The sequence below is a fragment of the Pempheris klunzingeri genome, chromosome 11 (genome assembly GCF_042242105.1).
Source record: "Pempheris klunzingeri isolate RE-2024b chromosome 11, fPemKlu1.hap1, whole genome shotgun sequence".
Taxonomy (NCBI): domain Eukaryota; kingdom Metazoa; phylum Chordata; class Actinopteri; order Acropomatiformes; family Pempheridae; genus Pempheris; species Pempheris klunzingeri.
The window spans coordinates 23,965,422-23,980,991 of record NC_092022.1 but is presented as its reverse complement, the minus strand read 5'-3'; the positions used below and the strand labels follow the sequence as shown (position 1 = coordinate 23,980,991).

The 15,570-nt window shown below is 42.5% G+C and overlaps 1 protein-coding gene across 1 annotated transcript in view; it reads right to left on the bottom strand.

The window, feature by feature from the left end:
- The window catches only part of LOC139209894 (nucleolar protein 4-like), a 137,923-nt gene that overhangs the window by 52,387 nt on the left and 69,966 nt on the right, over positions 1 to 15,570 (bottom strand). Inside the window, exon 5 of the mRNA XM_070839783.1 lies at positions 3,909 to 4,062. Coding sequence (XP_070695884.1) covers positions 3,909 to 4,062 — 154 coding nt within the window. The remainder of the gene's footprint in view (positions 1 to 3,908; positions 4,063 to 15,570) is intronic.

The following is a 15,570-nucleotide window of genomic DNA, read 5'->3' as shown; positions in this document are numbered from 1 at the left end:
TGCAGTGCACTGGTTTGCCACAAGCACTTCATTTTGCAGCTGTCGGATGAAAACCACATATCTTAAGAGGAAAGGCTTTCAGGAATGAAGAGAGCAACAATTTTTTTTTTCCAGAGATGCTTCAGTGACGGATTGTTTCACCATTCTCGCTCTAGAATCAGCTGGGGAGTTTGTAAACTTAGAACATTTCCCCCTCAGCTCAAGTTTCCTCTCACACAGACAAAACTAACGCGAATCAAAATGCATCCCTACAACCACATGAGACATTCGGTCTGCTTGTTGGTCAGATGTGTCCCGGGAAAAACTATACCGGCAGAATGCCGAGTGTACTTCAAGGAAACGTCTTGAAAAAAAACTATTCTGCTGAACACTTTTCAGAATGGTGTGACGTGCTGCCTTCGGACGACTGAGCAGAATAAAGGAGCTAATGTTGAGCCTGCATAACGACAGGCTATAACCGTCAACACGCTAAACGTGCAACAGGAGCTTGACCAGGTAGTTGGTCAGACCGAGGTTGGATCACATTCCCACCACTAGTTGGGACCGAAGCGAGACCACATCTTCTCAGTGTGCCTACTGCAGATACACCTGCCCAAACTAAGCACTGAGGGGGGAAGCGAAGCAGAGTCGGGCTAAAACGGTGTGGAAACACCTCATCATTTGGTACAAAAACCATTCAAATTGTTTTCTTATTGAAGAAACTGTAGCAAACTGTAGCTCAATAATTGATATTCTCAAATTCAAGGTCTTGTTTGAGGTAGGCTTAATGAATAAGCGTGCTTGTTCTGTTGTCATCAACACAAACATTCATCCTGCTTCATGTCGTGTAAAAAGTGGCTGGCAGAAACACAATAGATTCCTGAGTCACTTTACTTGCACAGATTTTCCTTGAAAGTCCAGTAATCTTCTGGTCAGACATGCTTCTCAGACTGTGCAACTTTCAACACCAATGTTCCTGGACTCTGCAGCTGGACATGAGCCACAAGTTTTCAAGCTGTCAGTCTGAACCCATCATACAGTAAGTGCTTTTCACTTCAGCTGTCAGTTGAGTGGAGCAAAAAGAAGAAAAGTGAGGTGGCGGTCAGAAGCTCTTAAAAGTGATTTACTAGCGGCTTGTGTGCTGGACATTGGCGTGTGTGTGGACCATCTGCTCTGCTGAAATGAGCTGCCTACTCCAGTTAAATGCCCTGACAGCTTGCTGGTTAAGAAAAACACCCACTTGATATTAACTCTGAATGTCGCATCAACCACGAGCTCTTTGCCCGAGCGTTCAAACCGAACCAGCAGCAGGAGCTCTTTCCTCTGACAGTGAGGAGTTCCTCAAAGTGCTGAGAGCAGTGACAGCCATACAAGTTAAAAATATTTCAGCCTTTACTTTAAAGAGAGCTACACTTCAGACGGGCTTTATGAAGTATCATAGCAACAGCAGAAGGTGTGACCAGCGCTGCTCTCAGACACCTTTTCCGAGCTAAAGGCACGGAGGGAACACGGCTGTGGTAACTGCATCGTACCACCGAAATAAAACGAAATGGAAACACTCAAGTAAACATCAGATATAGAAAAACTTTTCTCAGAATTATGTTTTATGATAGCAACATACTGATCTGAACCAGACATCACAGAAGCTCATACTTTAATCCGAACAGAAAGCAATTACCAACAAAAACACAAGGCATGGCTTTCCTCAGGCTACGAGTTACTTTCAAGGACATGTTTTCATTCCCAAAATAAATAGATAAAGAAAGAAAGAAAATGGACCTTCTTTTATTTTTCCACAAACACATTTCAGGTTTCAACCCCCCTGTGATCCCTGAACATTTCCCCATTTCCTACACATCTATCTGGTCAGCAGTCAGACCAGCAGCCCGTACATGACTAACACTCAATAGAGAAATAAGGAGGCTTTGCTGCCCGTCTATTTCCTTGGAATGGAGTCTAATTTAGCAGGAAAGGCGCTTGAGCTCTGCCTCTCAGCTCGTCTGAGTGTTGTGGCATTTGGACGCCTACAACCCTCCACCGGCTCTATATGAGGTGTAGGGAACAGAGTGACCTTTTAATGACAAGGCCTTATACACTCTACCACCTACTGTACACACACACACACACACACATTTTCTTTCAACCTCTTTTAACCAGATCTCTTAACCAACCACCCCCCAGACCTCCCTCCCACCACCCTCCTTCTGAACCTCATTCCTGTGGTTTTCCCTCCATCAGTCTGTTCTTTTTTTCCCATTTAGCATCTCCTAAACGACCACATGGACCTGCTGTGGAAAATGGTGGCATTTTCATACATAGAAATAAATCAATTACAGAAATTTCCCTTCATCAGTTGATCTGATATTCAGTCTGTATGCACTTCATTCCATGTTTGTTAGAAATTAGTTATTATCTATTAGACTGGAAGGATGGATGAAGTTTGCTAACAGTTTAGGCTTCAGAGCTGCACTGGTTGTTAATATCTTATTTACTTTAAGCCGCTGCCAACAATGACCTTGGAACTGTTTGGCACTACTGTATGGACACTGTGGCTCTTTTTGCCAAATGGAAGATATCACAGCTGTTCCCCATATCTCCAAATTTAACAACCAAATACATTGTTTGTCCTTGTCTTTTCAAAACGTATAGACGTTTTCAGACCTGACGCCCGCACCTGGTAGAACGGCTGAGAGTGCTATATGATGTGTTTCCCCTAGGCTTTGCGCTGGGCCACACCACCATGCTGGGCGTGTGTTAATGAATAGGTTAAGAATATGAACAGGAGGAACTGGACGTCACAGTTAATGTGAAGCACAGGGGCCCAAATCAAAAACATCACCCACTACAGGGGATTTTCCTTTCTCCTCCACCACGAACCCTTTACTCATCCTGTCGTTCCTCCTCTCCTTATTTCATCATCCTTCATCCAGCGGAAGTACAAAGGAGCAGCAGGGAAAGGAAGATCTTGATGGAGATCGGTTGGAGCACTTACTCCCTCCTGCCACTTAACCATCAACCCAACTCACGTCAACACACACGCACACACACACACGCCTGGGCTTGTTTCACTACACTACTGACCTACTGTTGCTGCTCGGTGGCAGCTTAAAGGAGAGGTCGAAAAGCGTAGAGGTGGGTACAGCGCACTACAGTGCTATTAAAATATGCATGGGCAAAGATACACACAGCCCACTTGTTACAGTAGCAGGTAATTGCTGTATCCTTGCTGCATTATGAGGCAATACGGCTGTCTTCAAAGTGAGCGCTCCTCACCACGGGAGGCCTTTCAGTGCAGAGAGAGAGCGAGCAGAGTAGTGTGACAGGCAGCTAGAGGCACCAAGGAAGAAAGAAAGGACTGTGTGTGTGTGTGTCTTTGGGGGCGTGGGGGGGGGAGGGGAGGGCAAGGAACAGAGTGACAGGCGGGTAGTAGTAAGCAAGAAAGGTGGGAGGAGAGAGAAACATGGGACACAGAGTGGTGAAGAGGAAAAGGGGTCTCCATCCTGACCTTGGTATAAAACAGGAGATAGAGCCTCCATAATGTGACCACTTTAATCCAGTTTGGCTTGTTTTTACTGGGGTTTTTTCAAACCAATCAAACTCTCTGGTTTCCACTGCAAAAGAGCTGAACACCAGCATCTGATTAAATGAATGTGCATTAAAAAAAAAAAACAGACACACACAATCTGCTGCTTCTTCTGTGTATGAGTCCTGGAAGACTTCCCTCAATATGCAGTGATATTCCAGGAACGCCATATAAAGTGTGAAGCTTGAAACAATGACAGAGTGATGGGAGTGAGAAAGAGAGACAAAAACTGATAAGAGAGTAAAAGATGCCAGAAGCCAGGTTCTTCTTGGCTCCTGAAGAGCAACGCTTTCATTCGACAAAGGCAACGTGAGACTAAGGGTGGATCAGATGGCCGTCATCTTACCGTCATCCTCCTTGCTGTGTGTGTTCTGGGGACTGTGGCGCATCCTCTCTCCTCGGATCGGCGGGCTCAGGTCAGTGGCTGCTCCCAGATCAGCTGCTAGCCATGTGGGCTCGCTCATCTCTGCCTCCTCCTCGCTGCTCAGTGAACTGTCATCCTGACCAGGAGAGATCACACAAGAACATTTCATACCTACGTTAGCTTTCATTTTCATATTAATGTCAGTTATGTCATGCTAACATCAGTTAGAATAGAATTAAACTTCTATGGAGCAGGAAGAGACGGCAGCATGCTATTTAGGTTAAAAGTTAAACTAACATATATATACACACACACACACACACACACATATATATATATATATATATATATATATATATATATATATATATTTATGAATAACTTTTAGAAATGTATAAACAGGAAAACTCTGTTTCTCTTGTTCACCACATTAACAAATATCTGGTCTTTCACAATTTGCATTCATGCACCCTCTGTGAGATATCCATTTCCCAAGAACGTAAACAACATTTACTTGAGACGCAAAGACACACTGGACAGTGACTTGACTTCTGTGAACACGAGGGATTGTAGGAAAAAGAGCAGAGCACCACGAACACTCTGCTTCTCCATCGTCTCTCTTCATCTGACTGCCGCATTGATGAAATTAGTTTGACGAGTGAAATCAAATGCATTACAATTTTTCATCACAAAGTGCAAATGCATGCTGAAATGCATATGCAGACATCATGTGGTCGTGTGTGTAGATGACGACTGAATAAAGATTTTTCCACACTGGCAGAGGTGTTGAAAATGAATCTTTCCTCATGGCAGTGTAACAGTGACCTACTAACTGTAGATCCTCCACCTCCACCATTATTATTTACACAGAGGAAAATAAAGATGTTTGAAACAGAGAAAACTTTTGATTGAAGTCATCATCACTTGAAGTAGACAACCAAAGAAGAACAACAGCAAGCGCTCCACATAGAAGGAATCCTTTGCCAGTAAATGTCCCTGTTCCACATGCAGTGGTGTGTAAATCCACCTAAACTCAGATCAGCCAACTTCTCATGAATGAAACTGTTAAGTCATTTTTAACGTCTCTCTTCACCACTTTGTCGGTGTCAGCATTCATGACAGCTGCTCCGCCGGTTTAACCCAAACATCAGAGGAAACAAGAAGCGCGAGGCAGAGAGACGACAGGCAGGAAAATCAAACACAACATGCCAACTGCTGCTCTGCGTGTAGCACCTGCAGGCCTCGCTGGTAGCAGGAACATCACACTGAGATGTTTTCCTCTCAACCCCGAGCCGCCTTCCTTCCACCTCGTAGACTCTTCCTCAGTTCAATCCAAAAACACTACCCTATGGGAAATAATTTTTTTTTTTTTTTTGCCAGTGACGAGCTACCAAAAGCTGAGCGTTTACATCAAAAAAATGAACAAGCTTTCATAAATCGGATTTAATAGATGTAACCACGGTTGGATCAGCTAGTGATTGACAGAAGCAGAGCTGGTATTTGGTAGACCTCAGTTATGCACACCCCCCTGTGTTGTGTTCAGAATTTTAAAGGTAAAGAGTGCAAAGACAACACTGAGGAAAGACTGTGGCTATGGATAATAAAAAGACAAACATGGTGATGCAGACTCCAGTCTTTTGCATGACAGGCAGAAGCGCTACACGTCTATCTGCCACCCTGACGTCCTCACACTTTGTACCTCCCTAAAAAAAGGCCACTGGATGTAAATTGTGAGGTACAGAATCCTCCAATGGGGACATAATTCTTAAGGTCCTTGGCCATCAGGGCAAACCATTAGCATGTAACCCAGTCTTCATTTTTTTCAAACTAACACACACACACACACACACACACGCGTACCTCTAGTTATCAGCATCTAAAAAGCCCTGCACTTTTAGTAATGAGGTCCTGAATGATACAACTGCCTTTTAATACACACACATGCACACAAACACTTGCACACAATGAAGAGATTAATGAGCAAGGACCTCAGTGACAGTGGAGGGAAGAGGCAGAAACCCGGTCTTTTCATTACTGCTGTTGCTCTAAAATCTCTCAAACGCAGACAGACAGACAGACAGACAGGTAAATACACAGCTTTACAGGCAGGCGGACTGACAGGTGGAGGGAAGCAGACTAATGGCACAAAAATCACAGAAAGATAATTCAAAGGTCACATCTCCCGTTTATTTTACATGTCATCCGTCACTCTGAGCAGGAATGTGGGCCGTACTTTAACAGGAGACATGTGAGTGAAAAGATGCTCAGCTAATAATGTGAGCAGCTCTTGAACAGGGGTGGCGGCTAAAGTGAGGCGTGACATGTAGACAGAAGAAATGTGCAGACAGTATACAGGCAAAATAAAAATGTGGACAACTGCAATACATAATCTATACACATGCATCCATCCATCCATCCATATAAATCTATATACTACATCGATTTTCACCCATATGCTATTTAAATGGATGTTTGTGTATGCTATAGTCAGAGTATTTTAAGATTGCCATCAGACAGCCTTTTTTCGACAGAACTAAAGCTGTCCTCTCTCTCCGCTCGCATCAAAGCCACCAGACTGCATTGACAAAAACAGTAATTTTAGCTCCTAGAACGTGTCAGTTTGCTACCACTGCCCTGAACAATGAACATACATGTAAACTAACCGTTTAAAACACCACAGTCACACAATAACACAAACAAACAAGCTGATCGATGTGGCTGTAACCTAGCAAATCCCATCGTCTGCGCAGTTAAATGACAGTTTTCGTCAATGCGGCCTGGTGGCTTTGAAGCAAGCAAATAAGAAGGGAGAATGGTTGCGGTCCTGTTGGAAAAGGCTGTCTGACAGCAATGTAAAGCTGTGAAAATATTCTAAATACGGCATACACTTGAACTGACATTCATTTCTTTGCTGGGCCTTTTTTAGGTGGCTCCACAGCAGTGCATTGCTTAGTATCTGTGCTGAACACACGTACACAACCCCACTGCAAATAATCCAAACTATCCCTTTAATACCTAATGCATTTAGATAAAGTACAGAGGTGTGTGGATCATTCTACTCGCTATTTCAGAACTGATGCTTGTGGAAAGATCACAGAAATGACACTTGATTCTGCATGAATTACGCTAATAAATAAAATGGAAAACACAGCAACCACTGTGTTTTTGCTGATGTAGCATTGAGGGTCTTGGCAGCAGAGTTTGGGTGGGAGGTGTTGCAGGGATATCTGGGAGGTCATTACGTTCATGGAGAGGTCTGGGGGTGGGGTAGATAAAGCCTAATCTTTTCTCCTGAACACTTCCAGCTTCAAAATAAGAAGCTTTTTTCCCCCCTTGAGTACTGTTCAAGTGAGGCATGCAGAAGAACAAAGGTGACATTTGTTATTATTACTTAAAGGTACACATGGCTCAGCTACTGGCACAGGCCATATTTAATTTGGATATTGATGGCGAGGGTCTAATTTCCAAGTATTCAGCTGGTATTTTGCAGCGCCAAAGATTCTTATTTACAGTCTTTGGTGGTACCTTCAGTAATGAGCTGTTCTGGCATTTCCTCTCGTATCATCATTTGCCCAACATGCTGTGAGATTAAAGCCATCCAGCCTTTATATATTCTTTTAATATATATATCAAATGTAAATGAAGAATGTCTTCTTCCCAGAAGACAAAATCAGTAACAGCTGTTTAAAACTGAGAGGGAATATTGAATATTGGTGTCAAGAAAGATCCCGTTTTGTAATGTCTTTTTATGTAAATATTGAGTTGTAGAAGAAATGTTCAGGCTAAAATGGCTTGTTAAGTTTCTCTGTAAATCAATAGAAAACCTTGATTTGTGCTCTTTTTGTTGTCACTGCACAATTAAAAAAAAAAAGAGCTCCATCGGGGACTTCCACAGTTTCCATTTAAAGAAAAAGAGAGAGTTGTGTCTATACAACTACTGCTGTGGCTCCTACCGTGAGTCCATGTGCTGGAACTGACCTATATCTGTCCATTAAAAGGGTTCTCAGAGGAGGAGTTTCCCTGGGCGTCACACTGGATTAGCTTCCTCACTGCAGCCAGGCAGCCAGCCAGCATGACCACACACACACACACACACCACACACACACACACACACACACAATAACTGTAGGTCTGGAAACAGCCAAGCTATCCAGGGAGCTGTGTCATTATATTAGAACAGCTTCAATCCACAGTGAAAGCTGCTGTGTCACCCACCTATTCATTGTGTTCCAGGCCCAATGTTCTCCTGTGCAATTATGTGCATAAAAAACACATTTATTCAATCCATTATTCTCTGTGTATTAAATGGTATGAAAATATATTGAAGGTTTTGAAAAGTTTAATAATTATTACACATAATAGTAAGAAAATACCATACTGCGTAACTGTCCATACCTCATGGTGAAATGCAAAAAAAGCAACAGAATAATCCAATAAAATTGCTCTGCCCCAGGCATTATTGAATGAGCTGCCTATAATTAATGAAAATGTTACAAAACTATGATATCCAGTTGATTGTTATGAGAAATTTCTAGTAAAGGTGAAACACTGAGCTCAAACAAGTGGAAGCCATTCTTAAAAATCCCAAACCACTTACCAAAAGTCAAATCATGTTGTTTTTTTTGGAAGACAGGCCACTGTAGACAGTTGAGCTGTGATTATGCATCCCTGGAGGCTCCACCCTTGTCTATTATGCATGGCCAGGGACTGAGACCAACAGACAATGTAATGTCGACGAAAGACATTTATTCAGACGGCATTTCTTCCGCCAATATCCTGACTACTACACCTACACTGGGACCACCAGATCAAAACAGACCCTTTACATTTTTAGACCATTTTTCAGCCCCTTGGCATTTCTACACACTCAGTAACACAATAAAATGAAAACTTTAGAACTACAATATATTTTTACTTCAGCTTTTTAGTTTTATGGCAATTTCTCACTCAAAGCAGTTTTAAATCATAAAAGATAAGCCCATACCAATACTTGCAGATGTTTGTTAAGATAATATCAATTGAAATGTATAACAGCAGGAATCAAACTGGGAACCTTCACATTAACAGACCACTGCGTTACCTCATCAGCCAGAGCCACTGCTGCGCTGCCCCTTCAAAAGCATAGCCAAGCTATCAGTGCTAACAGTGCCAATGGGGCTCAGCGGCTCAACCTTGAGCTGTTTGCTCACTAGGTCGACCTGGGAGGGAGCTGAAGGCTGGCCATCATGCTCCGACAGCAACGTTACCAGCAGCAACTAATGCGCAGCACCACTCATAACGCATGCCCAGCCAGGCCAGTACAACGGGAAGAGAGCCGCCTTTATAAATAACCTGTGTTTTCCCTACATGCCTCTACGGCATGTAACAATAGACTGCCAATTACCAGCAGTATTAGATCTTGGTACAAGCATGCTGCATTCTTATTAACTCACTGACACTGATGAGATTCACTCTTTACATATTGAAATTTGATACACGTTTTTTTGATTCTCTCTGGTACCAAAGCACACAAACGTATCGCAGTTCTTTACCCAGCCCTTGCCATGAGGGGTCTGGGTACACAAGCCTCTTACCATCCTCCACCTAGTCCACCGTTTGATCACTTACAAATGTATTTTACTGAACACCATGTGAGGGAAAGAAATATTGCCCTGTGTTCTGCAGTAGAGCAGTTGAAACAGAAAATGGAACAATTGAAAACAAACTGCTCAAATGCGGCGATCAGACAGGACTCACGTGGATAAAGGCACAATCACTAGTGACAAGACCTCCTAGAAGAAGTTATACGTAATTATCTCTTCACCAAACTGTTGAGCAGCACTCTCACAGCCAGCCTGTTAGTTAGAGGCCACTGAAGTTACAATCGTTCCCCTTTTATCTGAAATAATGTTAAGATAGGTAATATGCCCAAGAAATAAAGGGCACCCCTGGCAGTAAGCCAGCAGCTAGCCAATATTTCCAATCAGCTAAAAGTAATTCCAAGTCGAAAAAATTAAGATATTTCAAACTTCCAGGACTCACATTCCAGGCTGTTTGATTCAAAAGCTGTTCAAAACCATGAACCTACAGCTCGGCATGTTAATCAGCTCAGAGACTATTCTGAGGCTGCTAATTCACCACAGCCAGGCACATGAATCAACTCTGACAAAAGATCAAATGAGACCTTATTTTAATCTACTCTTAATTCCTTTTCAATTACTATCATCACCAGCCCACATTAGCTCATTTTCAATTACCATATAATCTCAATGTAATAACCACTGGTTAGCCTCATCTCTTTGTCGTGGCATTGGGGGAATGAAGAACAGAGGATTCATATTAGACCCGTGGAAGCTATCTAATAGCAAATCTGTCTTATTTCACTTTTCATAAAGACGCCAAGAAAATGAGCACTGATGAAGTCATGAGGAGGCTCATTCTTGATACTGTAGAAGAGAAACTGAACAGCACTCCTTTTCTCAGATGACTTGCTGTGACCAGTATCCAGCAGGGGATTTCTTTGAAACATATCTTTATGTAGTGAAGTTGTTCTTTTGTTTCCTTACACACTGGTCACATTGTAAGTCAGTTCTCTTTTAAATTAAGCAGCTAGAACAACAACAACTCAAAAAGACTGGTAAACTATGACAATAGATGGTACTGAACATTTAACATTGATAATATAACAAATAGAAATCCAGTAAAAGGTGATAAATGAAAACTGCTTTCTACTTAGACTCTTTCCTTTGCCTGATTATCATATGTTTAAAAAAATGGAATCCATGAAAAAAAGAATCATGTTAAAAAGACAACGCTGGCTATTACTGTCAACAAAGACACAATTAATTGATCCTACTAGTGAGTCCTGTCTGAGCACTGCCTGATATATCGTCTTCCTCCGTGCCATAAAGCACCATTGTTGTCAAAAAAGACTATTAAAAACACACCAATGATCCACATCATTGTGCTGTCGTCAAATACTCACTAGAAAACCAAACGTGAACTCATCCGCTGCTGAAACTAGACCCCAACAAATTAACTATTGCCTCCTTAAAAAATGACAGTATTTACTTTTTGTGTTCAGATTTACATCTTCGTTAGGAACCAGACAGGCTGGGGAAGTCTGACTACGACTAACACACTGTTGGTTTTGGTCTTTTATTGGGGTTTGATGATAAAAAGAAAAATATCAAATATCACCAGCTCCTCAAATGACAAAATAGTTTAACAAATTCAATATTAAAGATGGTGATGAAGTGTGATTTCACTATATTATTGGTTTTCTGGAAATGAAATTCTGACATCTTCTGTTCGCTGCTCTCTTTCCTCTACTCTTCTCTTCTCCATTTTCCCAGACTGAGGAGTTCTTTTGAATGTGTGTGTGTTGTTTATTAATGGTCTGAGTAATGAGCTGTCCTCATCTGCATACAGATGAACAGCGGTGCGTCTGCCTGATAGATTAACACATAAACAGGCTTTGGAGCCATCAGACCAACTCAATAAGCTCTCACTGGTTCCGTCTGTATCTCGTCTGTATATTTCGCAGCACGGTGAACGTACATGTACATTATGTATAAAAAGTGAACAGAGTTGAGATAAGTGACACAGAAGTTCGTATTTAATTGACTTTGGTTTAATTTTATCTTAAACCTATGGCAACTGATTGTTTTGCCCACCTAGGGGCAGCTGAAACAAGCTGTGAGCCTTTTTATAGCTGATGTGAGTGAACAATTGCTTGTTTCCACATCCAGCCGTTACGAAGCAACAGCATCATTCATTTGGTGATGTGTTTGTGTCACCCGATGAACGCAAGTCCAATATTCTCTTTGTTAACCAACCCCTGAGGGAAATATCTGGCTCTTTACTTGCTAAATGCTCACCAGCTAGTCTCTACCGGTGTCTGCTGTTTGCTACCGAGGAGGTAGAGTACAGGGGTCCTCTGAAAACAGCTGCCTGCTGTGGTCGAAAACGACGCTACGAGCAAACCGTGCTTAGAAATTCCCTTCCAAGAGCACAACATGGCTGAAGCATAAGATGTTTTTGTTAATCCTGTGCACTTTGACTACATTAGCTGGAGGATTTTCAGTAATTCAAACTTCATATAAATATAACTAAAAGGATTATCTCCAGGCTTCCCCTTAATAGTGAACCAAACGTTAGTCGATCATGGAGAGTCTTAATTGACCCAGATTAAAAAAAAATTCTAACTCCATTCAGGAGCTGAGTCTTCAAATTTAGGTCAAAGCCTATATGGCTGGTCAGTGTATGAAATGCTAAAGGACACGACTGTTGTTATTAGACAGCTAATTACAGATGGTTTTTAAGTCGGGCAGGAAATCCTGTGGTGTGGAGTCACTTTACAGAGAGTTAAAATAAATTCACAAACTGTGGACTAATGGCCCATCTTGCACTAACGACTACTAGTAGACTGTCTTTGGATGGGGGGAGCCCATATTTATTCACTGTAAGTCAAGACAACAAACAGTTTTTTAACTATGTTAACTCAGCTGGGTTTTCTTTTTCCTCCTCCTAAATGATTCTGTTGCTCTCAGCTGCAGGAGCCACACCACACAGACTGACACTGATGATGATGTTCTGACGATGATGATGACGACTGTGGTGAAGATTATGAGAGGTGCAAAAGCGCTGAAGTGCACCCAGGATGAATAATTAACATCCTCTTTTCTCTAATGTCTATTTTTACCAGAGTGGAGGTGAGAGGAGCAGCTAATATTTTAACTTGTATCAAAGAACAAAAGAGGCGGCTTGTAGAACAGAAACTGAGAAGACAAGAGGAAGAGGAGGTCCATGATTGGGATTTTGGGATGAAGTCCTACAAATGTGGTGGGTTTTCTCTTGGGCCGGGAGGGCAGATGGTGAATGGGAACAGAGGAGCAGCAAAGAGGAGACTCAGTTTATGGACTATCAAGAAGAGGCAGAAGGTGAGCTTCGAAAAATGGCAGAGCAGATGTGGTGCAGCAGACGGAGAAAACTGCCAATGGAGATTTAAGTGGAGAAAATGTCAGCTCTGGTCGGTAGAGCTGCAGAGTGGAGAGCAAAGAGAAAACAAAGAGATCGTGAAGAGCAGAAGAAATAAGAAGAGGAAGAGCAGCAGGTGGAAAGTCCTCATACTTTCCAAGTATGCATCCAAGTTACTGCTCTCTTTCCATGTACTCCTTGATATAACTGTACATATCTCTGGGTAGGAGTCATAGCTTTAAGTCATGTTATGTCTACGTACATGTGTAAGCAGAAAGCACTGCACTACAAGCCTGTGCATCACTCTGTGAGAGTGTAGCAGGCAGTGCAAGTCTGTAACAGAGTGTGTGTGTGTGTGTGTGTGTGTGTGTGTGTTTCCAGAGCACAGCAGCCGGATCTGGTCCTATGGCGTTGCTAACCTAATCAGGTTAGCCACCGGACAGACGGAAGGAAACATGTCCTTCACTCTGCGCTCATCTCCTCTCTTCCCTTCACACTCTTCCTCTCTTTCTTCCTTTTCTCCTGCTCTCCCCCTCTCCACCTCCTCCATCACTTCCACCCTCCCACGTCTTCTCTCCAAACTCCCATCTTTCCTTAGTCCCTCCTGTTTAGTCCTTCTTTCTGCTCTCCTCCCCCTTCATCTGCTCTGCTTTCTAATTCATCCTCTCTCTCATGGCAACCACACATCATCACTGAAAACAATGGGAGGGGAGGAGCGTCATTTTAAATCAATGGTGTGAAAAACAAATGAAATCCATAAAAAAGATTCCATACGGAAAGAACAGTTTTGGTCAGAGTTCAAAATGGCATATGTGAATGGAGTACCTACGGGAAGGTCGGTGCAGTCATATCACTAATCTAATCGTTCCTCTACAACAGTAATGTAACTTCAGATGACGTTATGTGGTCATGTGCTGATCTGGTGTAATTCTGGGCATTTTCTAGACTAAAATTCCCTTTTTAGTCCCGCACAAGAGCTCTGCACCAAGGCGTACATCAAAGTGTCTCCTTCAAACAAAAAGTAATAATTTCTCCAAGTTGTTCCACCCCCGCCTTCAACTCCTGCATCCCCACAGACGGAGCCACTGGAGGGCCGTGAGGCCTCTCTGCAAACACATATAATACACCGAGATATGATGTTTTACTAGAGAAGCCCAGAGCAGCAGAGAATCACCGCTCAGGAACAAATCAGCCAACCGTGATTATTAGGTGTGTGGGGAAATGCTTAAAATACAGTTCAATAATGTAATATGATAGCTGATGATTAAATACACTACAGGATGTTTCCATTTGTTGCTCAACTTGAGTATTACTTTTCAATTAATTTCTGACAACTGATTAATCCTCTATTTTTTCCAGGACTCGCTTATTGTGTAATTTCTTACAGAATGACTTACAGAGCAGAAGCGTGATGCATGGCGATAGTGAGAATGATGTGATCTGGATTCATTATTGACTATATATTACTTCATTGACTTTTTCTGAATCTTTAAGGTATTTTAATGACAAACCCCAAATGACACGTGTCTGAAACGGGACCGGCTTTAATTTCACTCACACTTAATTATTGTCTGCCTTTTATACACAAATCTGAAACTATGGTCTTTATCCTAAACACCCGTCTTATAAGGACACAGGTTTCTTATTAGCTATTTGGAATTTGCTACTTCATAGTTAGTTATTTGGGTTTTGTCTAAATGTAGAGGTTTAGTTGTTTTAAATGTCGCAGCACCCTGAACTTTCTTTAGTTTTCAAAGAGGAGGATACATTTATTTTCCTTCTTCTCATATATATATATATATATCTGTTTTAGTGATATTCTAGTGTTCAAACTCGAAACCTTCAGCAGAGCCGTGTAAAAACAAATGAATATCATTAAGAAAATCAATTAAGGTGGACATATTTTCCTCATATGAAGGTGGGGGGTGGGGGTCTGCACAGCCTCTTTGTTCTCTTTGTTTTACAGGCGGTGGTGGTGCAGAGCTGGACCCTGAAACCTCCCTAGCTATCAAATTGGCATCCTTCCACCACCTACCCCCCCCCCCCCCCCCCATCACTCTCCCACACCACCCACCTCCTCATTCATCTCCCTTTATTTCGGCCTCCCTTCCCCCTCTTCCTCCCCCATCTCTTCACCCTGCCAACTCCATCCCCATCTACTGCTGCCCTCTTCTCACTCCACCATCAGCCTGCCACCCTCTCCTCCCCCCATCCTTCTCCACAAACTCTCCTCCCCCCCCCTCCTTCACTTGCAACTCCTCCCCCACCAACACCTCTTCCCAACTCCACCCTCCCAGCTCTCTCGCTGCAGTACTCTCAGATGTTTTCATTCTACACCCATCAGAAGTAAGAACCGCTCCCTCTCTCCGCCTTTCTTTGCTTCACTCTCCCAGTCTGACAACCATGTTTTCTGGTCTCCATGGAAACTGATCCAGGTTTGATGTCCAATATAATGATGTCGATTCGGTGGAATTCTGATTCCTGGAAAAGATGAAAAAAGAAAAAAAAACCCAAGACTGGGACTACTGGTCACTTTTATCAACATCATCAACACCATCGAGGGGTCCCTGCTTTCTTCACCATCATCACCATCACACCACATGTCCACCCGAAGCACTCTGACTGATCCTGTGAGGTGTTCTGATTGGCTGGTGGAACAAATTGGCAGCAAGGCTGTATATCACA